At 51.8% G+C, this 27,384-nt stretch overlaps 1 protein-coding gene across 2 annotated transcripts; it reads right to left on the bottom strand.

The window, feature by feature from the left end:
* Positions 1-12,382: 12,382 nt before the first annotated feature.
* Positions 12,383-22,814, bottom strand: ANGPTL4 (angiopoietin like 4). 2 transcript variants are annotated; one of them, XM_016934929.4, is made up of 7 exons: positions 22,185-22,814; positions 20,744-20,854; positions 20,488-20,605; positions 17,464-17,577; positions 15,615-15,710; positions 15,244-15,525; positions 12,383-13,051 (listed from the first exon to the last, which is right to left on the bottom strand). In XM_016934929.4, the coding sequence occupies exons 1-7, from the start codon at positions 22,500-22,502 to the stop codon at positions 12,870-12,872; spliced, it is 1,221 nt and encodes a 406-aa protein (XP_016790418.1). In that variant the 5' UTR covers positions 22,503-22,814; the 3' UTR covers positions 12,383-12,869. The 2 variants fall into 2 exon arrangements, with proteins under 2 accessions (XP_016790418.1, XP_016790419.1); XM_016934930.4 differs by lacking the exon at positions 17,464-17,577 and having other exon boundaries at positions 22,185-22,669.
* Between the last annotated feature and the right edge of the window lie 4,570 nt (positions 22,815-27,384).

Genomic DNA, 27,384 nt, shown 5'->3' with positions numbered 1-27,384 from the left:
ATGGGGACCCAAGCATGTTGCCGCTGCTGGCTCGGGTGGCCTGCTTTTATTCCCTTATTTGGCCCCACCTACATCCTGCTGATTGGTCCATTTTACAGAGAGCTGATTGGTCCACTTTACAGAGTGCCGATTGGTCCGTTTTACAGAGTGCTGATTGGTCCATTTTGACAGAGTGCTGATTGGTGCATTTACAAACCTTTAGCTAGACACAGAGTGCTGATTGGTGCATTTACAATCCTTTAGCTAGACAGGAAAGTTCTCTAAGTCCCCTACGCGATTAGTTAGACACAGAGCGCTGATGGGTTCATTTACAAACCTTTAGCTAGACACAGAGCGCTGATTGGTGCATTTACAATCCTTTAGTTAGACAGAAAAGTTCTCCAAGTCCCTACTCAACCAAGAAGCCCAGCTGGCTTCACCTCTCAATCCCCCCCTAAACAGGACACCCCAACTGCTGTTGGGAATTTGGCCGATGACCACTCTAGCTACTTCCTGCTGGAAGAAGGGGCCCTGCAGTTGTAGTGTCCTCCAGAGGGGAACTCTTTAGGTCAGTGGAAGGGCCAGTGGGTCGGTCCAGGGGTCCTCAATAGAAGTTGTTAGTTGAACTCATTTGGGGTTCCATTTGTAAGACCATCTGTAGCTTGATGGCCTTGATTCTAGAAAAAACAAATTTGACAAGAAGGTTAAAAATGCAGGGCCCAAAGGTGAGTAAGAGCAAGATGGCTGCCACAGGACCTAGGGGAGAAGTCATGTTGCCCAACTCCAGAGGTTGGTATTAGAGTTTGAAAGGCATTGTCTGATTTCAGAAGCCTTTTCCTGTAAACGCCAGGTGGCATCTCGTGCTATCCCTGACTGTTTAGTGTAAAAACAACACTCTTCCCCTAAGAACGTGCAGAGTCCTCCTTTCTCAGCAGTGAGGAGGTCTAGGCCTCAGTGGTTTTGGAGAGTTGCTGCTGCCAAAGAGTATATTTGGGATTGTAGTGTAAGGATAGATTTTGTTATTTCTTACAAACTGTCTGAGAAATCCTTTGGAGGTGTATGGTAGTAGAATAATGAAGTGAATAAACTGGCTATTCCGGTTCCTGTAGCAGTAGCCATTCCTAACCCTATAAGTAGGGATATTAGTTGTATGGCCCTGCGCTGATAGACTTGAGCTTTGAGGGGCACAGATAGGGTCTGATTTCCATAAGATTAGAAGTTAGGATAATACATGTTACACTGTTAACTTTTTTAGCAAACTTTACTTTTGTTGAAAACCTTGTAAGTTTGGGATTTCAATTATTCTTTGTTATTAGTAAGACCTTGTTCAGTCCATATTAACTTAGAATTGGTATAGATGGCTGCTTGCTGATTCTGTAAGTACTTTAAGATTTGGCTGAGTGGAAACAACTTGCATGTTTGAGCAGACCAATTATTAGGCAATTTTCCTAACTCTGCATCTACGAGAGTTTCCTTATCACTTACTGAATACCCATTGTGTCTTTTTCCCTTAATCGCCTGGGAGGAACCATCTATCATCCTGTCCTGAAGGGAGTTCCTCCTAGATCTGGTCAGACCCTTGTATGGTAATTAATTAAGATTTAGATCTCCTGTTAGGAAACCTGCTGGGTTAAGGATTTTTGATAGGAAGGCTACGGGTTGTCAGTGGCTTCAGTGCTTTCCGGTTATGCCCTTGTTTACACTGACAACAAGGTGGTATTGGAGTGTTATAGGGTTACAGAGAAGACCTTCAATTATCAATTATAGGTTTTAAATTTACCCTAGGGTACACTTTTTTTTTTTTTTTACTACTTCTATCTCCTTTTCTCTTTGACTTCTTCTTTGTCTCTGTTTCTTCCTCTCTCTGTCTCCTTCTCTTTGTCTCTCTGTTTCTTCCTCTCTTCTCTCTTTCTCTGACTTCCTGTCTCTTTCTCTCTTTCCTTTCTGCTGGTCTTTCCCTGCCTCTGCTAGCCGCTTATGCTGCTGTTCTCCCCTCTTCTTCCCATTTTTGATGGCTTCGGCTGTGTAAGACTGCCATCTCCTTGGGTTTTTGCACTGTGTGCAATAACTCCATGATTTCCTTGTGGTATTTAATGGGGGTTCCCCCAGAGGTTAGAAACTCCCTTTCTTTCCATATTGCAGCATGGGCATGTAGGATTAGGTAAGCATACTTGCTATATGTATACACATTTATTCTTTTTCCCTTTCCCAGTTCTAAGGCTTGGGTAAGTGCCACTAGTTCTCCTAACTGGGCGCTGGTCCCTGGGGGAAGAGGCTTACTTTCAAGTACAATTACATCACTAACTATGGCATAACCTGCCCTTCATATCCCATTCTTCACAAATGAACTTCCATCAGTATATAGGTTAAGGTCAGGATTAGCTAAGGGGACTTCTAAGAGATCCTCTTGGGCAGCATAATTCTGGGCTATAATTTGTTGGCAGTCATGCTCAATTGGTTCCTCATCCTCTGGGAGAAAAGTGGCAGGGTTGAGGGCCACACATGTGCATATTTGAAGCACCAGCCCCTCAAGGAATAGTGCCTGGTATCTAAGTAGGCGATTGTCTGATAGCCATAAAACTTTCTTTAGCGCCTAGGTTGCCATTTACATCATGAGTAGTCCAGACAGTGAGATCCTTTCCTTGTATTATTTTGATAGCCTCTGACACTAAGACAGCCACCACTGCAACTACCCATAAGCAGTGAGGCCAGCCATTTGCTACTACATCAATTTCCTTACTTAGGTATGCCACTGGTTGTGGGGTTATCCCATGAGTCTGAGTAAGGACTCCAAGAGCTATCCCTGCTCTCTCTGTGACGTTTTGTCCTGTGGGAAGGCTTAAAGCTGGAGCTTGTACTAGGGCCTGCTTTAAGGTTTTGAAGGCTGTTTCTGCCCCTGGTTCCCATTCTACTAGATGAGTATTTGCCCTCTGGGTCTCCTTGATTAGAGTATAGAGGGGCCTGGCTATCTCGCTGTATCTGGGGATCCACAATTGGCAAAAGCTGGTGATTCCAAGGATCCCCTGCAACTGTTAAATGTCTTAGGGTGAGGATAAGCCAGTATAGGCTGTATTTGTTCCTTGCTGAGGGCCCTGATTCCTCTGGCTAAGATTAGGCCTAGATATTTTACCTGCTATAGGCAAAGCTGGGCCTTCGACCGAGATGCCTTGTACCCTTGATTAGCTGGAAAGTTCAAGAGATCTAGAGTAGCCTGCTGGCATGAGGCTTCTGAACTAGTAGCCAAAAGTAAATCATCCACATACTGAAGGACCAGAGCACCTGGATTTGAGAAGTGACCTAGATCTTGGGCCAGTGCCTGACCAAACAGATGAGGGCTATCCCTAAACCCTTGGGGCAAGACCGTCCACGTAAGTTGGGACATGTGGTCTGTGGGATCCTCAAAGGCAAAGAGAAACTGAGATTCAGAGCGCAGGGGAATACAGAAGAAGGCATCCTTGAGGTCCAGAACAGTGAACCATTCTGCTTCCTCTGGTATTTGAGAGAGCAGGGTATAGGGGTTGGATACAACTGGATATAGAAAAATTACTGCCTCATCGATGAGTCTAAGATCTTGCACTAGTCTCAATTGACCATTTGGTTTTGCACTCCTAGAATCGGGGTGTTGCAGGGACTGCTGCATTTCCTTACTAAGCCTTGAGCTTTTAAATGTTTAACAATATCCTGTAATCCTTTATGAGCTTCAGGCTTTAAGGAATATTGCCTTTGATAAGGAAAAGTGCTGGGATCTTTTACCCTGATTTGGACTGGGCGGGCATTTTTTGCCCTTCCAAATTGTCCTTCCAATGCCCAGACTTCAGGCTTGATTTCATCCTCAAGTAGAGGACAACAAATGGGAAACTTGTTCCCCATATTCATGTAGAGAATAGCTCCAGCTTTGGCTAATATATCCCTCCCTAATAAGGGTGTGGGACTTTCAGGCATAACAAGAAAGGCATGTGAAAAGAGCAAAGTCTCCCAATTACAACTGAGGAGGTGGGAGAAATACCTGGTTACAGGCTGTCCCAGGATTCCTTGGATGGTAACGGACCTTGAGGACAGCTGTCCAGGACAGGAAATTAACACTGAGAAAGCCGCACCAGTGTCCAGGAGGAAGTCAATTTCCTGGCCGTCAATGGTTAAACTTACCTGGGGCTCAGTGAGAGTGATGACATGAGCTGACACTTGCCCCAGGCACCCTCAGTCCTGTTGTTGGATCATCTGGTTGGGGGCTTCTGTCCCAGAGAAGCTTTGTCCTCTGGGGCAGTGTGCCTTCCAGTGATTGCCTTGGCATAGGGGACATGGACGAGGGGGCAGCTTGTTTCTCATTGGACAATCTTTTTTAAAGTGTCCTTGCAAACCACACTGATAATAAGCCATACTGGATGATTGGCCTGCTCCATTTTCTGTCCTCTCTGAACCACCAAGGTTTGTTCGTCTGAGGGCCACGACTAAGTCTGCGGTCTTTCTCTGATCTTGCTTTTCCTTTTGGGCCTGTTCCTCTTGGTCCCTGTTATAGAACAGTGAGGTTGCCAGGTTTAATAATGCCTCCAGATTTTGTTCAGGGCACAGGGCTCACTTTTGGAGCTTTCTCCTGATATCTGTGGCTGATTGGGTAATAAACTTATCTTTTAGGATCAATTGACCCTTGAGTGATTCGGGTGACAGGGTAGTATATTTTCTTAAGGCCTTCTGTAGCCGCTCGAGGAAGGCAGAAGGATTTTCTTCCTTTCCCTGAGTTATGGTAGACATCAGTGAATAATTCATGGGCTTCTTCCTAATTATCCTTAGTCCTTCTAGAACATAGGTCAACAGATGTTTATGACTCCAGTCCCCATGATCTGAATTGAAGTCCCAGTGGGGATCCACACTGGGGACGGCTTGCTGACCAGTAGGGAATTTGTCCCTTTCTTCAGCTGTCATTCTATCATTTACTTAACTAAGATACCAGGTACCTCCAAAGTCTTGGGCTGCAGCTAAAGCTGCATTATTTTCATTAAAGGCCAGGGTTTGATCTAACAATAGCATGACATCTCTCCAAGTGAGATTGAAGATTTGCCCTAGACCCTGTAGGACATCTATGTACCTATCAGGATCATCTGAAAACTTCCCCAGGTCTGCCTTGATCTGCTTTAAATCAGAGAGGAAGAAGTGGACATGTACCCATATTAGGCCAAATTCCCCTCCCGCTACAGTTTGAAGGGGACATAACCAACAGCCCAGGGGAGTTTTGTGATCCTTTGGAGATTTCTTTGCTTATTTCCTTCTGGGCAGGGGAGATTAGAGGAGGCTTGTCATTAATACGAAGGGGAGCTGTAGGGAGGCTAGGATATGGGGGTAAGCTGAAAGGTCCTCCTGTGGGATGTAAATTGCAACCTTTGCATAGTTGTGTATTCTCCTTTAATGAAAGGAAAGCTTGGACATAACTATTTCACTCCATTTGCCTTTCTCTTACAGAAAAGGTCAAGCTGCAGGATAGTATTGTAATTTGTACTTCCCTCAGGTGGCCATTTTTCCCCATCAGAGAGAGAATATTGGGGCCAGGCCACAGTGCAGAAAAAAATGAGCTGCCTCTTTTTCAGGGTTTGCAGGTCAGATTGGTCCCAATGGCCTAGGATGCATTTCAAGGGTGAGCCTGTTGATGCCTGTTTCCCATCTGAAAGACAAAACTGCCCACGATTTTGGTGTGTTTTTCTTCTCCCCCTGCCCAAGAACCCATAATGGTCACTAGACCCTGCTGATCGGAATAGTTGTGCTCACCAATGCAGCAGCAGAAACAGTAGCTTTACTCCCAGACCACAAGGAGAACCAAGGAAGGTCGGATTTAGTGGCCCTTATCAACGCATTCTCAAAAACCTGCACCCTTGCCTGTCCTCCTAGACCACAAAGAGGACCGAGAAAAATTGGATTTAGTGGCCCTTACCAATGCATTCTCGAAAACCTGTTAGAGTCCTAAGCATTCTCCTTTTAGTATTGGGACCTTACCAATGTCCTACAATGATGTTATGCCCCAAAAATGAAGTGGAGGGCCATACCATGAGGGAGGGAAGGGATCTCCAGGGTTGGAAGAGTGACACCTTTTGTCCTCACTTATATGAATAGGAAGGATACAATTTCTGAGGCTCCCCATATCCTAGCTTCAGGAATAGCTTTTATTAGTCCTGCTTGTCTGAGGAGGGATCCTAAAATTCCAGATAGCCCCCCTACAACAGGGCTTTGGGCAAAAATTATGTCTTTCTGATTAGTGAGCCCAGGTGCCTAAAGAAGGTAACAGAGTCCTGAAGTTTATACTAGAAGTCATTCTTATAGGAGAAACTAGAAAAGCACCAGAGACAGGGAGTGGTTTTTAGAGGTGGGACTAGCCTCGGAGATGAGAGGCGAGAGGAAGTTTGTCTGACAGGCATTAGGACCCAGGAGGCAAGGGTCAGGACAGATAGGATAGATGGGCGAGTCTCGCTTGGGCGACATGACTTTGAGAGTTCCGCTCATGGCCACAGGATCAGCCAACTTGTTGTCAAGACCCCAGAGCTGAATGGCTTTCCTGTCAACCCTCGACTCAGCCCAGAAGTACAGGAAAAGCGGAAGCTGGTTCCAGGCAAACTAATGCTCCCAACTCCAAAAAGTCGGGGTTTGTTAGAGAGCCCCTTCCCAGAAAGCCTGACACCAATGTCTTTAGTCCAGCACCTGCGCTAGTCACTTTTAACTGGCCAACAGGTGCCCGGTATTTAGCCCCCAAATTCTAAGGAAAAATAGGACAGAATAGCAAGCGAAAGGGGTCTGATGGTACTCACCGCTTGGTGATAGGCGATAGTCTCACCGCTTGGTGATAGGTGATAGTCCCTTCATGGTCGCCAAAATGTGTCCAGTATTGGTGGGTTCTTGGTCTCACTGACTTCAAGAATGAAGCTGTGGACCCTCACGGTGAGTGTTACAGTTCTTAAAAAATGGTGTGTCTGGAGTTTGTTCCTTCTGATGTTTGGATGTGTCTGGAGTTTATTCCTTCTGGTAGGTTCGTGGTCTCGCTGACTTCAGGAGTGAAGCTGCAGATCTTTGCGGTGAGTGTTACAGCTCATAAAGATGGTGCAGACCCAAAGAGTGAGCAGCAGCAAGATTTATTGTGAAGAGTGAAAGAACAGAGCTTCTACAGCATGGAAGGGAACCTGAGTGGGTTGCTGCTGCTGGCTCGGGTGGCCTTTTATTCCCTTATTTGGCCCCACCCACATCCTGCTGATTGGTCCATTTTACAGAGAGCTGATTGGCCCATTTTACAGAGTGCTGGTTGTTCCGTTTTAGAGTGCTGATTTGTCCATTTTGACAGAGTGCTGATTGGGGCATTTACAAAACTTTAGCTAGACACAAAGTGCTGATTGGTGCATTTACAATCCTTTAGCTAGACAGAAAATTCTCCAAGTCCCCTACCGGATTAGCTAGACACAGAGCGCTGATTGGTGCATTTACAAACCTTTAGCTAGACACAGAGCGCTGATTGGTGCATTTACAATCCTTTAGCTAGACACAGAGTGCTGATTGGTACGTTTACAATCCTTTAGCTAGACAGAAAAGTTCAAGTCCCCACCCGACCCAGAAGCCTAGCTGGCTTCACCTCTCAATCCCATAAACAAATTTGACTCCTTCCCCATATCCACTCCCTGTCTTGTGTCTCCATCCTTCCTTCCCTCCCTCCCATCAAACCCAGAGGTCATGGACTTCTGTCTCATCTTCTCTCTGCCTCCCTCCCTCTATAATCCTCAGTTGCCTTATTCTGTCTCTCCCTCTGAAATTTCTCTTGATTCTTTTTTTTTTTTTTTTTTTTTGAGGCAGGGTCTCACTCTGTTGCCCAGGCTGGAGTGCAGTGGCATGATCTCGGCTCACTGCACCCTCTGCCTCCCGAGTCCAAGCAATTCTCTGCCTTAGCCTCTCAAGTAGCTGGGATTACAGGCACCCACCACCACGCCTGGCTAATTTTTTTGTATTTTTAGTAGAGATGGGGTTTCACTATCTTGGCCAGGCTGGTCTTGAACTCCTAACCTCATGATCCACCCGCCTTGGCCTCCCAAAGTGCTGGGATTATAGGCATGAGCCACTGCACCTGGACTTTTAAAAAATTTATCGTAGAGATGAGGTCTTGCTGTGTTGCATAGGCTGGTCTCAAACTCCAAGGTCCTCCAGCCTCAGCCTCCCAAAGAGCTGGGATTACAGTCGCGAGGCACTGGACCCAGCCTGTGGTGAATATTAATGCCTTATTAATTCTTTACCACCCCCTCCCCACACCATGAGGCCAGGAAGGGATGGTGGCATGGAGGGGTGGGGTGTCAAAACCATCCCCATTTTCCAAATGCAGGAACTGGGGCCAGTGAGCTTGTGGCCCAGGAGAGGGATGTGATTTACAGCTGCAGCTCTGGAGTTTAATGGGTCCAGGTTCACATCCCAGCTTCCTGGCCCCTTGTTAGTTTCCTGCCATGGGGTTTTTCTTTTCTTTCTTTTTTTCTTTCTTTTTTGAGACAGAGTCTCGCTCTGTCACCCAGGCTGGAGTGCAGTGGTGCAATCTCAGCCCACTGCAACCTCCGCCTCCCAGGTTCAAGCGATTCTCCTGCCTCAGCCTCCCAAATAGCTGGGACTACAGGCATGTGCCACCACGCCTGGCTTATTTTTTGTATTTTTAGTAGAGACGGGGTTTCACCGTGTCAGCCAGGATGGTCTTGATCTCCTGACCTTGTGATCTACCCACCTCAGCCTCCCAGAGTGCGGGGAGTGTAGGAGTGCGCCACCACACCCAGCTGGTGGTTTTTTTTTTTTTTTTCTGTTGTTCCCCAGGTTGGAGGGGCAGGAAATGCTTTGAGGTCAAGGTGGCTGCAGGAAAAAGGATGACATTGAAGAGATGAGCCCATCGTTGGCAGAGCCTGGAAATGAAGAGGGTATGGCTAGAGGAACCCCCTCTCCTGCAGACTGGACTCACCACCAGCTCCAGTGACAGTGGGCTCAGAGGAGATCCTCTAAGCCTGCTCAGTACAGGACACAGGCAAACAAGGAACCTGCAGAGGGCAGCCTCTAGCCTCCCTGGCCTGGCAGCTGTAGGACCTACCTCTACAAAGCTAAAAAGTTTGTCACCTATACCCAGCCACAGCCCCAGGGAAACAGCCGTGTCCCCAGCACCTGCCAGGAAGGGTCAAGACCAGGAAATCACAGATATTTTTTCTTCTAGCACAAGAACCCCCACCACCTCCCCAAGAGACATCTATAAGGAATATTTGGAGGGAGATACTGGGGCAAAAATAAATTAACAGGCCGGGCGCAGTGGCTCACGCCTGTAATCCCACCAGTTTCGGAGGCCGAGGCGGGCAGATCACTTGAGGTCAGGAGTTTGAGACCAGCCTGGCCAAACCCATCTATACTAAAAAATACAAAAATTAGCTGGGTGCAGTGGGAGGCGCCTGTAATCCCAGCTACTCGGGAGGCCGAGGCAGGAGAATCGCTTGAACCCGGGAGGTGGAGGTTGCAGTAAGCTGAGATTGCACTACCGCGCTCCAGCCTGGGTGACAGAGTGAGACTCTTGTCTCAAAAAAATGAAAAAAAAAAAAAAAAAAAAGATTAACAGCAGCTGGGGTTCAGAAAATGGACAGATGTGGTTTTACTCAAATACATGTCCTAGATGTAGGGTATCCAATTATTAACGATTTTTATTTTATTTCATATTTATTTATTTATTTTTTAGACAGACTCTCACTCTGTTGCCTGGGCTAGAGTGCAGTGGCGCTGTATCCGGAATTGGGGGGTTCTTGGTCTCACTGACTTCGAGAATGAAGCTGCAGACCCTCACGGTGAGTGTTCCAGCTCTTAAGGTGGCACGTCTGGAGTTTGTTTCTTCTGATGTTCAGATGTGTTCAGAGTTTCTTCCTTCTGGTGGGTTCGTGGTCTTGCTGGCTCAGGAGTGAAGCTGCAGACCTTCGCAGTGAGTGTTACAGCTCATAAAAGCAGTGTGGACCCAAAGAGTGAGCAGTACAAGATTTATTGCAAAGAGTGAAAGAACAAAGCTTCCACAGCGTGGAAGGGGTCCCAAGCGGGTTGCCACTGCTGGCTCGGGCAGCCTGCTTTTATTCTCTTATCTGGCCCCACCCACATCCTGCTGATTGGTAGAGCCCAGTGGTCTGTTTTGACAGGGCGCTGATTGGTGCGTTTACAATTCCTGAGCTAGACACAAAGGTTCTCCACGTCCCCACCAGATTAACTAGATACAGAGTGTCAACACAAAGGTTCTCCAAGGCCCCACCAGAGTAGCTAGATACAGAGTGTCGATTGGTGCATTCACAAACCCTGAGCTAGACACAGGGTGCTGATTGGTGTGTTTACAAACCTTGAGCTAGATACAGAGTGCCGACTGGTGTATTTACAATCCCTGAGCTAGCCATAAAGGTTCTCCAAGGCCCCACCAGAGTAGCTAGATACAGAGTATCCATTGGTGCATTCACAAACCCTGAGCTAGACCTAGGGTGATGATTGGTGTATTTACAATCCCTGAGCTAGACGTAAAGGTTCTCCACGTCCCCACCAGACTCAGGAGGCCAGCTGGCTTCACCCAGTGGATCCCGCACTGGGGCTGCAGGTGGAGCTGCCTGCCAGTCCCACGCCGTGCGCCCGCACTCCTCAGCCCTTGGGTGGTCGATGGGACTGGGAGCCGCGGAGCAGGGGGCAGTGCTCGTCAGGGAGGCGCCGGCCGCACAGGAGCCCATGGAGGGGGTGGGAGGCTCAGGCATGGCAGGCTGCAGGTCCCGATCCCTGCCCCGTGGGAAGGCAGCTAAGGCCTGGTGAGAAATCGAGCGCAGCGCCGGTGGGCTGGCACTGCTGGGGGACCCAGTACACCCTCCGCAGCCGCTGGCTGGCACGGGTGCTAAGCTCCTCATTGCCCGGGGCCGGCAGGGCCGGACGGCTGCTCTGAGTGCGGGGCCCGCCAAGCCCACGCCGACCCGGAACTCCAGCTGGCCCGCAAGCACGGCGCGCAGCCCCGGTTCCCGCTCGCGCCTCTCCCTCCACACTTCCCTGCAAGCTGAGGGAGCTGGCTCCGGCCTTGGCCAGCCCAGAAAGGGGCTCCCACAGTGCAGCAGTGGGCTGAAGGGCTCCTCAAGTGCCGCCAAAGTGGGAGCCCAGGCAGAGGAGTCGAGGAGAGTGAGCGAGGGCTGTGAGGACTGCCAGCATGCTGTCACCTCTCAGCGCCATCTCGGCTCACTGCAACCTCCACCTCCTGGCTTCAAGCAATTCTCCGGCCTCAGCCTCCCGAGTAGCTGGGATTATAGGTGCGCAGCACTACGCCCAGCTAATTTTTGTATTTTTAGTAGAAATGAGGTTTCACCACATTGGCCAGGCCAGACCAGCCTGGACAATAGAGTGAGATCTCACTATATAGAGCAATACAGCGGGATCACCCGACCTTGGGTGATCCGCTCTTGTTGGCCTCCCAAAGTGCTAGTATTACAAGTGTGAGCCAATGCGCCCAGCCCTATTCTTTTTTTTTTTTTTTTTTTTTTTTTGAGATCAAGTCTTGCTCTGTCACCCAGGCTGGAGTGCAGTGGCATGATCTCTGCTCACTGCAACCTCTGCCTCCCGAGTTCAAGTGATTCTCCTGCCTCAGCCTCCTGAGTAGCCGGGATTACAGGCACCCGCCACCACACCCGGCTAATTTTTGTATTTTTAGTAGAGACGGGGTTTCACCAAGTTGGTCAGGCGGGTCTGGAACTCGTAATGTCAGGTGATCCACCTGCCTCGGCCTCCTAAAGTGCTGGGATTACAGGCGTAAGCCACCGCGCCCTCATCTTTTTTTTTTTTTTAACAAAACACAGATGTAGAATTAGAGCCTTCAGGGGTGGGTGCAGTGGTGCTCACACCTTTAATCCCAGCACTTTGTGAAGCCAAGGCAGGAGGATCCCTTGAGTCTCGGTGTTTGAGACCAGTCTAGACAATAGAGTGAGACCCTACCTCTACGAAAAAAAATTCTTTTTGTTTTGAGATGGAGTCTTGCTCTGTTGCCCAGGCTGGAGTGCAGTGGCGCAATCTCGGCTTATTTGCAGCCTCTGCCTCCTTGGCTGAAGTGATTCTTCTGCGTCAGCCTCCAGAGTAGCTGGGACTACAGACATGCACCACCACGCTCGGCTAAATTTTGTATTTTTTGTAGAGATGGGGGTTCCACCATGTTGGCCAGGCTGGTCTCAAACTCCTGACCTCAAGTGATCTGCTTGTCTCGGCCTCACAAATGGCTGGGATTACAGGCACGAGACACCGTGCCTGGCCCTGGGAACATGTTTACATGGACTTTGTTCACTTTTTAAAACGAACTGAGGGTAACTTACTAGATCTGTGAACTAAAGAAAGAGAAAAAAAAAGAAAGAAAGAAAACAAACAAGAACCAAGAACAAAGTGTTCTGAGGTTGCTTTTATTCCAAGAACTCTGTGAGCTCCGCCCAGATACCATTGGCGCCTGCTTGTGTCCCCAGGGGAACCTACACACAACAGCACCAGCACCATGAGGGCGCTCTCGACCCACACGAGCCCTGGTCCCCCTGTCAGTCAATGTGACTGAGTCCGCCATTGAGGCCAGTCTGGCCAGCCCCAAGTGGTCCCTCTGAGTCCCCAACTCCCTGGCCAGCAAGGAGTGAAGCTCCATGCCCCTCGGTCCACGCCTCCAGAGTCTGAGCATATCCTGCAGCCTCGATCTCAGGAGGCAACGCATGCAGCCCCCCTGTACTCAGAAAGGGGGCTTCTCCAGTCGTGGTCGTCTTCGCCATCCACAAGTTTCCAGATGGCCCCTCCTTGGAGCCCCTGCCCAGGCAGGGAATGGCCACATCCTCGGGCAGAGCCAAGAGTCACCGTCTTTCGTGGGCCTGGGACCAGGCCCAGCGAGGACGCTAGGAGGCTGCCTCTGCTGCCATGGGCTGGATCAACATGGTGGTGGCCTGCAGCGGGTAGTAGCGGCCCCGCCAGGTCTTCCAGAAGATTCCCTTCTTAAGCTTCTGCCGCTGCTGTGGGATGGAGCGGAAGTACTGGCCGTTGAGGTTGGAATGGCTGCAGGTGCCAAACCACCAGCCTCCTGCCGGGGTCAGGGGAGAGGGAACATGGTCAGGTCTTTGAGCCACCAATGGGGCTGAAAGGAGACAGGGATAGGGTTGAGGATGAGGCAGGTTGGGGACCAGGCTGGGCTTTGGACTTGACTTTTTTTTTTTTGAGATTGAGTCTTACTCTGTCACCCAGGCTGGAGTGCAGTGGTGCGATCTCAGCTCACTGCAACCTCCGTCTCTCAGGTTTAAGTGATTCTCCTCCCTCAGCCTCCCGAGTAGCTGGGATTACAGGCGCCTGCCACCACACCTGGCTAATTTTTGGTCTTTTTTTTTGAGACTGAGTCTCACTCTATCTCCCAGGCTGGAGTGCAGTGGCACAATCTCGGCTCACTGCACCTCTGCCTCCCAGGTTCAAGGGATTCTCGTGCCTCAGCCTCCTGAGTAGCCGGGATTACAGGCACCCACCACCACGCCTGGCTAGTTTTTGTATTTTTAGTAGCGAGGGGGTTTCACCATGTTGGCCAGGTTGGTCTCAAACTCCTTACCTCATGTGATCCACCCGCCTCAGCCTCCCAAAGTGCTGGGATTACAGGTATGACCCACTGCGCCTGGCCTAATTTTTGTATTTTTAGTAGAGACAGGGTTTCACCCTGTTGGCCAGGCTAGTTTTGAACTCCTGACCTCACGTGATCCACCCACCTCGGCCTCCCAAAGTGCTGGGATTACAGGTGTGAGCCCCCACACCCGGCCTTATTTTTAAGTTTAAAAAAAATTTTTTTTGAGACAGGGCCTGGCTCCATTGCCCAGGCTGGAATGCAGTGGTGTGGTGATGGCTCAATGCAGCGTCAACCTTATGGGCTCAAGTGATTCTTGTACCTGGGCCTCCCAAGTAGCTGGGACCACAGGTGTGAGCCACCATGCCTGCATTTTTTCTTTTTCTTTTGAGGCAGGGGTCTCACTCTGTCACCCAGGCTTGAGTGCAGTGGCGCAGTCTCAGCTCACTGCAGCCTTATCTCCTAGGCTCAAGAGATCCTCCCAACTCAGCCTCCCAAGTAGATGGGAACACAGGCAGGCACCACCATGCCCAGCTAGTTTTTTGTATTTTTAATTGAGACAGGATTTCGCCCTGTTGCTCAGATTGGTCTCCTGGGCTCAAGTGATCCACTCGCTTCAGCCTCCCAAAGTGCTGGGATTGCAAGTGTGAGCCACCGTGCCTAATTTTTTTTTTTTTTTTTGAGAATTGCTTGAACCCGGGAGGTGGAGGTTGCAGTGAGCCGAGATCGCACCACTGCACTCCAGCTTAGGCAACAGAGTGAGACCCTGTTTCAAAAAAAAAAAAAAAGAATCCTGTGGAGCACCATTATAAAGATGTTTGTGGCCGGGTATTGTGGCTCACGCCTGTAATCCCAACACTTTGGGAGGCCGAGGTGGGCAGATCACTTGAGGTCAGGAGTTCAAGACCACCCTGGCCAACCTGGTGAAACCCCGTCTCTACTAAAAATACAAAACAATTATCTGTGTGTGGTGGCAGGAACCTGTAATCCCAGCTACTCAGGAGGCTGAGGCAGGAGAATCACTTGAACCCAGGAGGCGGAGGCTGCAGTGAGCCAAGATCACGTCACTTGCACTCCAGCCTGGGAGACACAGCGGGACTCTGTCTCAAAAAATAAATAAGTAGGCCGGGCGCGGTGGCTCACGCCTGTAATCCCAGCACTTTGGGAGGCTGAGGCAGGCAGATCACGAGGTCAGGAGATCGAGACCATCCTGGCTAACACGGTGAAACCCCATCTCTACTAAAAATACAAAAAAATTAGCCAGGCGTGGTGGCGGGCACCTATAGTCCCAGCTACTCGGGAGGCTGAGGCAGGAGAATGGTGTGAACTCAGGAGGCGGAGCTTGCAGTGAGCCAAGATCGTGCCACAAAGCACTCCAGCCTGGGTGACAAAGTGAGACTCCGTCTCAAAAAATAAATAAATAAATAAATAAATAAATAAATAAATAAACAAACACATAAGTAAATAAAAGTAAAGACAGTCAAGACCCTTTTCAGGATGGGAAAACTGAGGCCAGATAGGCTAAGTTAGTGGCCCAATCACACACACGGCATGTAAGGAAGAGGTGGGGGCAGGAAACAGATGCAATGTGGGGTTGAAGGCAGGACAGAGCAGCAGAAAGATAAGGAGGGAAGCTGCTGGCTGGGTGTGGCATGGCAGGGCCTGCTCACCAGAGAGGCTCTTGGCGCAGTTCTTGTCTCTGCGGAGGTCGTGATCCTGGTCCCAAGTGGAGAAGGGTACGGAGAGGCCGCTGGGTGGGATGGTGGTGGCGCCCAGCTGGCCGGCCACGGGTGCAGTGAGCTGCAGGCTGTAGGCCGTGTCCTCGCCACCCAGGTGCACGGAGAACTGCAGCGACTCGGCGTTGCCATCCCAGTCCCGCAGCTGCACGGCCAGGCGGCTGTTGCGGTCCCCCGTGATGCTATGCACCTTCTCCAGACCCAGCCAGAACTCGCCTGGAGTGGGAGAGGCCACTCCGTGAGGCAGGGCCACTTCTGAGGGTCCCTCTTCCTCCCCTGCCTCTGTCCCCACTAGAAACACCTACCGTGGGGATCCCCGAACCCCGCCTTGTAGGCTTCCCAGGGCCGATTGAAGTCCACTGAGCCATCGTGGCGCCTCTGAATTACTGTCCAGCCTCCATCTGCCCAGAAAGGTACAAGGTCACCAGAAGTCCCTCTTCACAGACGACCCCACTCCCTCATCTGGCTGCCAAGCACCAAACCCCCTCCAAACCCAGGAAGACAGCAGCTCCCTCACTCATCCCTGGAGGACTCGAGGAGGGTGGGTCAGAGGGAGGAATATTATGGGCTGGCCTTGGGAAGATCTTTGTCCCAAGAACCCAGCAGGGACTGAGTGTGGGAGGGAGTAGGCAGTGGAAATCTGCAAAGCCTCTCTGGGCCAGCTGAACTGGGTCTTCCTCTGCAGTTCTCAACCACAAAACCCCGTGTTGTAACCTCTTGTAATGGAAAGGACTTCTCAGTGGAAAAAAAAGCTTTCTTTTTTTTTTTTTTTTCTTTAGAGATGGAGTCTCACTCTGTTGCCCAGGCTGGATTGCAGTGCCGCAATCTCAGCTCACTGCAACCTCTGCCTTTGGGGCTTAAGCGATTCTTGTGCTTCAGCCCCACAAGCAGCTGGAATCACAGGCACCTGCCACCATGCCCGGCTAATGTTTATGTTGGTAGAGATAGGGTTTCACCATGTTGGCCAGGCTGGTCTTGAACTTCTGACCTCAAGTGATTTGCCCGCCTTGGCCTCCCAAAGTGCTGGCATTTCAGGTGTAAGCCACCGTGCTCAGCCTTTGTTTTTTTTTAGAAACGAGGTTTTGTTGTGTTGCCCAGGTTGGAGTGCGGTGGCTATTCACAGGTGTGATCACGGCTCACGGCAGCCTTTAACTCCTGGGCTGAAGTGACCCTCCTGCCTTGGCCTCCCGAGTAGCTGGGACTACAGGCGTGTGCCACCATGCCCAGCAAGGGCTGAATTTTATTTTATTTTATTTTATTTTCTCTCTTTTTTATTTTTTTGATGGGGGGACGGAGTCTCGCTCTGTCGCCCAGGCTGGAGTGCGGTGGCGTCATCTCAGCTCACTGCAATCTCCGCCTCCCAGGTTCAAGAGATTCTCCTGCCTCAGCCACCTGAGTAGCTGGGATTACAGGTGCACACCACCATGCCCGGCTAATTTTTGTATTTTTAGTAGAGACGGGGTTTCACCATGTTGGTCAGGCTGGTCTCGAACTCCTGACCTCGTGATCTGCCTGCCTCAACCTCCCAAAGTGCTGGGATTACAGGTGTGAGCCACTGCACTTGGCCTTTTTTTTTACTTTTACAAAATTTTTTGTAAAGATGAGCTCTCACTATGTTGTCCAGGCTGGTCTCGAACTTCTGGACTCAAGTGATCCTCACGATAGGCCTCCCAAAGTGTCGGGATTACAGGTGTGAGCCACTACACCCAGACAAGGGCTGCATTTTAAAGAAAAGAGGCCAGGAGCAGTGGCTAATGTCTATAATCCCAGCATTTTGGGAGGCCAAAGTCGGCAAATCATTTGAGGTCAGGAGTTTGAGACCAGCCAGACCAACATGGTGAAACCCAGTCTCTACTAAAAATACAAAAATTAGCTGGGTGTGGTTGCTCGCACCTGTAGTCTCAGCTACTGGGGAGGCTGACGCTAGAGAATTGCTTGAACCCGGGAGGCGGAGGTTTCAGTGAGCTGAGATCGTGGCATTGCACTCCAGCTCCAAGAGCAAAACTCCATCTCAAAAAAAAAAAAAAAAAAGACCAGCTTGGGCAACATAGCAAGACCCTGCCTTTAATTTTTTTGTTTTGTTTTGTTTTCAATTTAAAGAAAGACAACAGGGCCTATGGGGAGAGGGGCCCCTGGTGGACTAACACACCCTACCTGAGGTCATCTTGCAGTTCACCAAAAATGGCGGAGACCCCTGAGGCTGGATTTCAAATAGTCCACTCTGCCTCTCCCCAACCTGGAACAGCTCCTGGCAATCCCTGGGCAGCCCTGAAGGGAGATAAAGTGGAGAGGTGAAACAGGAGGGCAGCCCCTGGTGGGGGGGGGGTCTCAGGAGCCAGGCATATCTGGGGGCTTAACAGTGGATGACCAGGGAAGTAAAAGGCAAATCTTATCTCATGACCACCTCTCTGCCATCTGCCTAACCTCTTCCATGGCTCCCTATGTCCTTCCTCAGCATGGTCCACAAGGCACCTGGAGGACCAGCCCCCGTGCCCATCCTCCTCCTGCCATGCTGTACCCACACCCTCTCTGGCACACAGGCTTTCTTCCCACCCTTGTACCACACACCGTCCTGCCACAGGGATTTTGCACATGCTGTTCCCCCTGCCTGGGACTGTCTTTTTTTGTTTTGTTTTTTGATACGGAGTCTCGCTCTGTCGCCAGGCTGGAGTGCAGTGGCGCAATCTTGGCTCACTGCAACCTCCGCCTCCCAGGTTCAAGCAATTCTGCCGCAGCCTCCGGAGCAGCTGGGACTACAGGCATGTGCCACCACACCCAACTAGTTTTTGCATTATTAGTAGAGACGGGGGTTTCACCATGTTGGCCAGACTGGTCTCGATCTCCTGACCTCGTGATCCGCCAGCCTTGGCCTCCCAAAGTGCTGGGATTACAGGTGTGAACCACTGCGCCTGGCGGGACTCTCTTTCCTCACTTCTCTCTCTGGGTCCCAGCTTCTGGAAGGACACCTTGCCTTGCCTCACCCCCAGACCAGGCCAGACCACCCCAAATGGGAATTGAGCAAGGACTTCCCACTCCTGGACACTGGGGCCATCTAGTGGTCTCTCCTCTGACTCAATGGAGGCTCCATGAGCTGGGGACAAGGAGCAGCTCTGCCCACAGCCTGGCACCAGCATCCACGCAGGCCCCAGCACATAGCAGCTGCTCAATAAAGACTTGATGAATGGGCCGGGCGCAGTGGTTCATGCCTGTAATCCAGCACTTTGGGAGGCGGGCGGATCGGTCAGGAGTTTGAGACCAGCCTGGTCAACATGGCCAAACCCCATCTCTAGTAAAACATACAAAGATTAGCTGGGTGTGATGGTGGACGCCAGTAATCCCAGCTCCTTAGGAGGCAGAGGCAGGAGAATCGCTTGAACCCGGGAGGCAGAGGTTGCAGTGAGCTGAGATTGAGCCATTGCACTCCAACCTGGGTGACAGAGTGAGACTCTGTCTCAAAAAAAAAAAAAAAAAAAAAGACTTGATAAATGAATAAAAATTAGCTGGGCGTGGTGGCAGTAGGCGCCTATAATCCCATCTACTTGAGAGGCTGAGGCAGGAGAATCACTTGAACCCAGTGGGAGGCAGAGGTTGCAGTGAGCTGAGATTGCGCCACTGCACTCCAGCCTGGGCAACAGAGCGAGACTCCGTCTCAAAAAGCAAACAAAAAAGTCTTGATAAATGAATGAATGAATGAATGAGGCAGCAGGTCCAGAACAGGAAGAACTGTGCTGAGCAGAAACATCTCAGAGGCTCTGCCTGGGGTCCCAGCTCCTAGAGGGAGAGGAGGCAGGGTTGAGGAAAGAAAGAGGGAGGGAGGAGGGGAGGATGGCGTTGAGCACTTCTGGAGGCTCAGACGCTCCAGACTGGGAGGAACCGCCCCCAGCCCAGCCGGAAAAGTAGGGGAAAGGTCGAAATGAGTCTGCACGGTGGGGGTGGGGGCGGGCCCAGAGTGACCAGGAAGACGCTTTCCGGCCCCTCAGGCATCTCCCCTTTCCCCTACTTTCCTCCCATCCAGTAAGGATGGGCACGCGGCCAAACCACCAGTGTGGCTTCCATGAATGCCAGCTGTTCGCCTTCCCAGCTCTGAACTTTCTCCTACTTGGCGGGCCTGAGCCAAGAGTCTGGGAGTCCCGAACCCACAGAACCCCTGCCCCCTTCCACCGCATTTCCCAGCCAGGACTTGTGCCTTCCCCCGTCACCCTCCAGAAGCCCCTCATCCTGGGATGGTGGCTTTGGGAGGGTGGACAGGACCCTGACCACGCTGAGATGCCAGCCTGGCGGGGTTGGGGGCGGGCAGAATGGAGGTGGAAAGGAGCGGGAGCTTGGGGAGGAGAGAACCCTCAGGTCTACAGTGCTGGAAGCCTGCCACTGACCCTAGGGTGTGAGAGGGGGATCCAAACTTTCACCCAGTTGGCTGTGGACAGCCACAAATGCAGGGAAGGATGAGGACCACAGAGAAACCGTGTGGGGCCGTGAACTTAGAGAATCGCGAGTCTGCATCGGACACACGTGGACATGCTGTGGTTCGAGATGAACGGAGATTTGGGAATAAAGCACCTACAACTTGTGGTGGCAGCAAAAGCCCACTTTCTGCAGCGGGGAGGGGGCCGGCGGGGGCGGGGAGGGAGGAGGAGAACAAGAGAGGGAGGAGGAAGAGGGGTCAGGGACCTGGAGCATTGGATTTGTAAGATACAAGAGTGTTTCTGGTCTGGGAGCTGGGGGTTCCCAGCCCTAATTCCCACATACCCCAAGACATTGTGGAGGGCCCAAATCTACAAACACTCCTACCTGGCACCCCCTCCTCCATGACACCCTCCCCTAGAAGGTTCTAACCTTCAGGATGGCAACCCGAACCCCATTTCTACCTTCTCCAGCACCCCTGCAGCTCAAGTCCCTCAAGATCTCTCTTTCTCCACCTCTGTTCCAATCAGTGACCAGCAGGGCTTCAGGGACAGCCCACTGGCTTGCAGAGGAGAAGGGTTGGGTGGCCTGGCTGGGCCAGATCAGGGCTGAGGAAGGAGGTGCTCCCATCAGCTTTGACCCAGAGACTGGTGAGCCCTCAGGGACTCCAGGCCAGGACATCTTCTCCTTAAGGTGGACCTGACAAGGAGAGGACCAGCAATGGCAAGTGGTGGGGTAGGGGTGGCCACCGGAGAGCATCGAGGGGCAGACACTCACGGTGCAGGCGGCTGACATTGTGAGCCGGGTCAACTGGCTGGGCCATCTCGGGCAGCCTCTTTCTTCGGGCAGGCTTGGCCACCTCATGGTCTAGGTGCTTGTGGTCCAGGAGGCCAAACTAGGATGGGACGGGAGGAGGGTGTCAGGTCCTGCCTGGCCCCACGTCCCCAACCACAGGTCCAGTTCTCACCACCTCCCTCCCAACCTGGGGTCCCAGCTATCAGAGGGACCTTTTCTCCCTTGATCCTAGGGTTACCTGGCTTTGCAGATGCTGAATTCGCAGGTGCTGCTTCTCCAGGTGCCGCTGCTGCTGGGCCACCTTGTGGAAGAGTTGCTGGATCCTGCTGTTCTGAGCCTTGAGTTGTGTCTGGGGAGGGGTGAAAACCTTGGTGAGGACCCAGCTTGCCTTCCCCAACCTCTTAATTCATCCACTCATCCATCCTTCCAAATCTCCATCCGCTGAGGCCAGGCAAGGGAGTCTTTCTTTTTTCTTTTTTTTTCCCAATGACGGGGTCTCGTTCTCTCGCCCAGGCTGGAGTGCAGTGGTGCTGTCACAGCTCACTGCAGCCTCCAACTCCTGGGGTCAAGCGATCCTCCTGTTTTCAGCCTCCTGTGTAGCTGGGACTACAGTCATGCAGCTCTATGCCTGGCTTATTTTTTATTTTTTCAGACAGAGTCTCGCTCTGTCACCCAGGTTGGAGTGCAGTGGCGCAATCTTGGCTCACTGCAACCTCTGCCTCCCAGACTCAAGTGATTCTTGTGTCTCAGCCTCCCAAGTAGCTGCCACCACACCTGGCTAATTTTTGTATTTGTATTTTATTTTATTTATTATTATTATTATTTTGAGATGGAGTCGAGCTCTGTCGCCCAGGCTGGAGTGCAATGGCATGATCCCGGCTCACTGCAACCTCCGCCTCCCGGGTTCAAGAGGTTCTCCTGCCTCAGCCTCCCCAGTAGCTGGGATTACAGGCGCCCGCCACCACACCCAGCTAATTTTTGTATTTTTAGTAGAGACGGGGTTTCACTGTGTTGGTCAGGCTGGTCTTGAACTCCTGACCTCAGGTGATCCACCGGCCTCGCCCTCCCAAAGTGCTGGGACTACAAGCGTGAGCCACCGCACCTGGCCTTATTTTTATTTTATCGCTATTATTTTTTTGAGGAGTCTCACTCTGTTGCCCAGGCTGGAGAGCAGTGCTGCGATCTCGGCTCACTGCAACCTCTGCCTCCCGGGTTCAAGAGATTCTCCTGCCTCAGCCTCCCAAGTAGCTGGGATTACAGGCATGCACACCATGCCAGGCTAATTTTTTGTATTTTTAATAGAGACGAGGTTTCTCCATGTTGGCCAGGCTAGTCTCGACAGCAGGTGGAGGCTCCGTGAGCCACTGCGCCCGGTCATTTTTTAATTTTATATTTATTTTATTTTATTGTATTCAGTGTGTGTGTGTGTGTGTGTGTGTGTGTGTGTGTGTGTGTGTAGAAGAGACGGGGGTCTCGCTATTTTGCTTTAGGTGGTCTTGAACTCCTGGCCTTGAGCGAACCTCCCTCCTCGGCTCCCTAAGGGGGAGCCCATCCCTTGACGCAGGGGAGCCCAGGGAGTCACAGTTGCGCACCCCACCCCCACCCCCCACTCCTGTCCATACCCTTCCAAGCCAGGAGAGCCACTAGGGGCGCGGAGAACCAGCCCTGGGGACACGTACCTGCAGGCTGTGAAGGACCTCAGGGTCCACCCGGCTCTCAGGGGCTAACGGGAGGTCGGTGGACCCCTCGGTTCCCTGACAGGCGGACCCGCACGCGCTCAGGCGCCGCTCCAGCGCGCTCAGCTGACTGCGGGTGCGCTCCGCGTGTTCGCGCAGCCCCTGGCCGAGCTGCAGGAGTCCGTGCGCCAGGACATTCATCTCGTCCCAGGACGCAAAGCGCGGCGACTTGGACTGCACGGGGCCGCCCTGAGCGCTCAGTAGCACGGCGGTGGCGGCGCAGAGCATCAGGGCTGCCCCGGCCGTCGGAGCACCGCTCATCCTCTTAGGTAGCCTGGGAGCGGGGATTCGGGGACTCTCGGAGACTTTGGGGTTCCAGGTGCGAGGACTGGAGATGCGGAGGACCGGGGGTAAGACCCGCTTGGTTGCAGAAGCCGCTGGAAAGAATCGGATTACAGTCGTGTGAGGATCCGCTCAGCTCGGCTTCTCCCCGCCGCGCCCGAGGACGGTTTTTATAAGTTGGGTGCGGAGTGGGCGGAGGAGTCTTGGAGGCGGGGTGCGGGGAGTGCTGGGGGCAGGGCCTGTGGCCGGGGGTGGGGTCCTGTCCTCCGGAGGCCTGGTAGTCTGCGGGCTGGGGGATGCCCTGGGGATGCCAAACTGTGGCTCTCCCGCCCCCGCTCCAGGCTCAGGCAGGCCTTCCTCTACGAACCGTGGGAGACGTGACTCTTCTTTCCCCCACGGTGCCCGCCTCTAGTGTGGAATTCCAAGCCCCCTATTCCGCCCCCGCCTTACCCAGTGGCGGAGAGGGCGCACGCCTGAGGTCAAGACTTCCAGACCAGCCCGGCCAACATCGTGAAACCCAGTCTCTACTAAAAATACAAAAAAAAATTAGCCGGGCTTGGTAGTGCGCGCCTGTAGTCCCAGCTACTCGGGAGGCTGAGGCAGGAGAATCGCTTGAACCCGGGAGGTGGAGGTTGCAGTGCGCCGAGATGGCGCCATTGCGCTCCAGCCTGGGCGACAGAGCCAGAGTACGTCTCAAAATGAAAGAAAAGAAAAGAAAAGAGAGAGAAAGAAGGAAAGAAGGAAGGAAGGACGGAAAAAGAGAGAGAGGTAGGGAGGGAAGAAGGAGAGAGAGAGAGAAAAGAGAGAGAGAAAGGAAAGAGAGAAAGAGAGGAAGGAAGGAAGGAGGGAAAGAAAGGAAGCAGGAAAGAAAGGAAGGAAAAGAAAAAGAGCTGAGTTCAGCGGAGCCCGGAACTCACCAAAAGTCCTTGCCTTGCGGAGGCTTCGTGTGACCTCCATCCCAAGACCAGGAGAGACTTTTCTGGGCTCGCATGTTCCTTCCCGTGAAAGGGTTCGTCATCGCAGCTGTGTTTATGAGATTCTTTGACTTCCATTTCTCTCCTGAGCCCGAAATTATGAGTGCCTTAGCGGCAGGACTTGGATCAGGGCCTCACCCCCATAGCCTACCCTCTACCGCCAGGGTCTTTAATGTCCTGAGCTTTGCCTATAATAAAGCAGGAACTTAGAGAACAGAAAGAGGAGACACAAGGAAGGGAGGAACCAGGGTGGTCGCCCATGACTGTGGTCGCAGCTACTTGGGAGCCTGAGGTGGGAGGCTCACTTGAGCCCAGGAGGTAGAGGCTGCAGTGAGCCACAATGGTGCCACTGCACTCCAGCCTGGGCAACAGAGTGAGATCCTGTCTCTAAAAAAGAAATAAAATAAAAGTCTGTGGCCGGGCGCGGTGGCTCACGCCTGTAATCCCAGCACTTTGGGAGGCCGGGGGGCGGGGGGTGGGGGAGCGGATCACCTGAGGTCAGGGGTTCGAGACCAGCCTGGCCAACATGGTGAAACCTCGTCTCTACTAAAAATAAAAAATTAGCCGGGTGTGGTGGCACGTGCCTACAGCTACTCGGGAGACAGTGTCAGGAGAATCGCTTGAACTCAGGAGACGGAGGTTGCAGTGAGCTGAGATTGCACCACAGCACTCCAGCCTCGGTGACAGAGTGAGACTGTGTGTCAAAAAAAAAAAAAAAGTTTCAGACATGGAAGACCTTCCTCTTTCTCTCCCTCATTCATTCATTCACTCACGCACTGAACGAAGGTGCTGCTGCCCTCTAAGCCCAGCCCCTTTATGTTTGAAGTTCCCAGGCAGGTGCAGATACCCCAACATTCTGAGCCTGGGGTAGGGATAGAGTTGGGACAAAGGAAGTACTGAGTGAGGCTAAAGGGCTGGACCACATTCATTCCACAGGGCTAAGTATTCATTCAAACTTGCACCGATTTCCTCTGCCTCTTCCCTACCCATTCCCCTATACCCTGTCAGGAAGGGGAGGCTGGCACAGAAAACCAGCCTGCCAGGAAGAACTCGGGGCAGGTTGGCTCAGAGCACTGGCAAGGAGAAGGGCATTGACTCAGCAGGGCTCCAAGCCAGCTCATTCTCTGGAATCTGAAACTGCACACCCAAGGGCTGACGTGCAGGCTGCCACTCATACACTTGGCCCCGTCAGCTGGGCCAGATGCCAGGACAGCAAATCCCTCCCAGCAGCAGTGGACAGGAAAGGGAGGGAGGAAAACCCCAGTGAGGAGTAGGTTCAGATGGTCACCGTCTGGCCTGTCCACCCCCAAGCCCCCAGCCTCTCTCTGAGTAGGGGCACAGCTATCCCAGGCTATCCCAGAATGCAAGCTCCTCCTCTTCCCCACCTTCTTAAACTGAGAGAACTGATCAGTTACTTCCCCAACCTGATGACCTTTTCATGATCTGATTTTCAGGGACTTCTTTGGAGCCATGTGTCCCACAGCACAAAACACATCACAGACCCAGGGTCTTAAGGGCCCCTGCTGTGAGCAATCTACAAAAGAGTCTATACTGTAGCCTCAAGTTGGCTCTAGATTTTATTCTAAAAACTGCTCTTTATTATTTATTTATTTATTTATTTATTTTTTGAGATGGAGTCTCGCTCTGTCGCCCACGCTGGAGTGCAGTGGCGCAATCTCGGCTCACTGCAAGCTCCACCTCCCGGGTTAGTGCCATTCTCCTGCCTCAGCCTCCCGAGTAGCTGGAACTACAGGCGCCTGCCACCATGCCCAGCTAATTTTTTGTATTTTTAATAGAGACAGGGTTTCACCGTGTTAGCCAGGATGGCCTCGATCTCCTGACCTCGTGATCCGCCCGCTTCGGCCTCCCAAAGTGCTGGGATTACAGGTGTGAGCCACTGTGCCTGGCCTAGCCTTTTTTTTTTTTTTTTTTTTTTTTTTTTGAGACAGAGGCTCACTCTGTCACCCAGGCTGGAGTGCAGTGGTGCAATCTCGACTCACTGCAACCTCTGCCTTCCAGGATCAAGTGATTCTCGTGCTTCAGCCTCCCGAGTAGCTGGGACTACAGGTGCCCACCACCACGCCCGCTAATTTTTTGTATTCTAGTAGAGGGGGTGGGGTTTCGCCATGTTGCCCAGGCTGGTCTCAAACTCCTAAGCTTAGGCTATCCACCACCTCAGCCTCCCAAAGTGCTAGGGTTACAGGCATGAGCCACCACACCCAGCCCTGTTTTATGTATTTTTTTTTTTTTTTGAGATGGGTCTCACTCACCCAGGCTGGAGTGCAGTGTCACAGTCACAGCTCACTGCAACCTCAACCTCCCAGGCTCAAGTGATCCTCCCACCTCAGCCTCCCAAGCAGCTGGGACTATAGGCATGTGCCACCAGACCTGCCTAATTTCTGTAGATTTTGTAGAGACAGGATTTTTGCCGTGTTGCCCAGGCTGGTCTCGAACTCCTGAGCTCAAGGGATTCCCTCGCCTCGGCCTCCCAAAGTGCTGGGATGACAGGTGTGAGTCACTGTGCCTGGCCAAAAACTGACCTTTAGAATGTGGCCTCTTACCCAGCAAAGACAAAGTCATCCTGATCAATTGTTCCTGGAGCACCTACTATATGCCAGGCACTGTGCTGGGGCGATCACGGTGGGCAAGACCGGGTCTCCAATCCCAACGCGTGGGCTACTTTGGCCAACATAGTTAAAAATTGTTAAAATGACCAATTTTATATTATGTATATATTTTTTTTCTTTTTCTTTTTTTTCTTTTTCTTTTTTTTTTTTTTTGAGACAGAGTCTTGCTCTGTCGCCAAGGCTGGAGTGCAGTGGTGCAATCTCTGCTCACTGCAACTTCCGCCTCCTGGGTTCAAATGATTCTCCTGCCTCAGCCTCCTGAGTAGCTGGGATTACAGGTACCCACCACCACGCCTGGCTAATTTTTGTATTTTAGTAGAGACGGGGTTTCGCCATGTCCAGGCTGGTCTCTAACTCCTGACCTCAGGTGATCCGCCCACCTCAGCCTCCCAAAGTGCTGGGATTACAGGTATGAGCCCCCGCGCCCAGCCTGTTATGTGTATTTCACTACAAATGTAAATGCCATTAAGCTAGGCAAGGTGGCTCATGCTTGTAATCCCAGTACTTTGGGAGGCCAAGGTGGGAGGACTGCTTGAGCCCAGGAGTTCAAGATTGGGTAACATGGCAAGACCCTGTCTGTACAAAAAATTTAAAAAATTAGCTGGGGCCAGGCTGGGCACGGTGGCTCACGCCTGTAATACCAGCACTTTGGGAGTCCAAGGTGGGCAGATCATGAGGTCAGAAGTTCGAGACCAGCCTGACCAACATGGTGAAACCCGGTCTCTACTAAAAATGTAAAAATTAGCCAGGCGTGGAGGCGCGCGCCTGTAATCCCAGTTACTCGGGAGGCTGGGGCAGGAGAATCGCTTGAACCCGGGAGGCAGAGGGTGCAGTAAGCAGAGATTGCGCCACTGCACTCCAACCTGGGCGACAGGGCGAGACTCTGTCTCAAAAAAAAAAAAAAAAATTAGCTGGGGCCCGGCACGGTGGCTCACACCTGTAATCCTAGCACTTTGGGAGGCTGAGGTGGGTGGATCACTTGAGTCTGGGAGTTCGAGACCAGCCTGGCCAGCATGGTGAAACCCCATCTCTACTAAAAATACAAAAATTAGCAGGCATGGTGGTGTGTGGCTGTAATCTCAGCTATTTGTGAGGCTGAGGTAGGAGACTTGCTTGAACCCAGGAGGTGGAGGCTGCAGTGAGCGGAGATCGTACCACTGCACTCCAGCCTGGGTGACAGAGCAAGACTCTGTCTCAAAAAAAAAAAAAAAAAGCTAGGTGCGGTGGCACGTTCCTGTAGTACGAGCTACTTGGGAGGCT

The sequence above is a fragment of the Pan troglodytes genome, chromosome 20, assembly GCF_028858775.2.
Source record: "Pan troglodytes isolate AG18354 chromosome 20, NHGRI_mPanTro3-v2.0_pri, whole genome shotgun sequence".
NCBI lineage: Eukaryota > Metazoa > Chordata > Mammalia > Primates > Hominidae > Pan > Pan troglodytes.
This window is presented reverse-complemented; position numbering and strand designations above follow the sequence as displayed.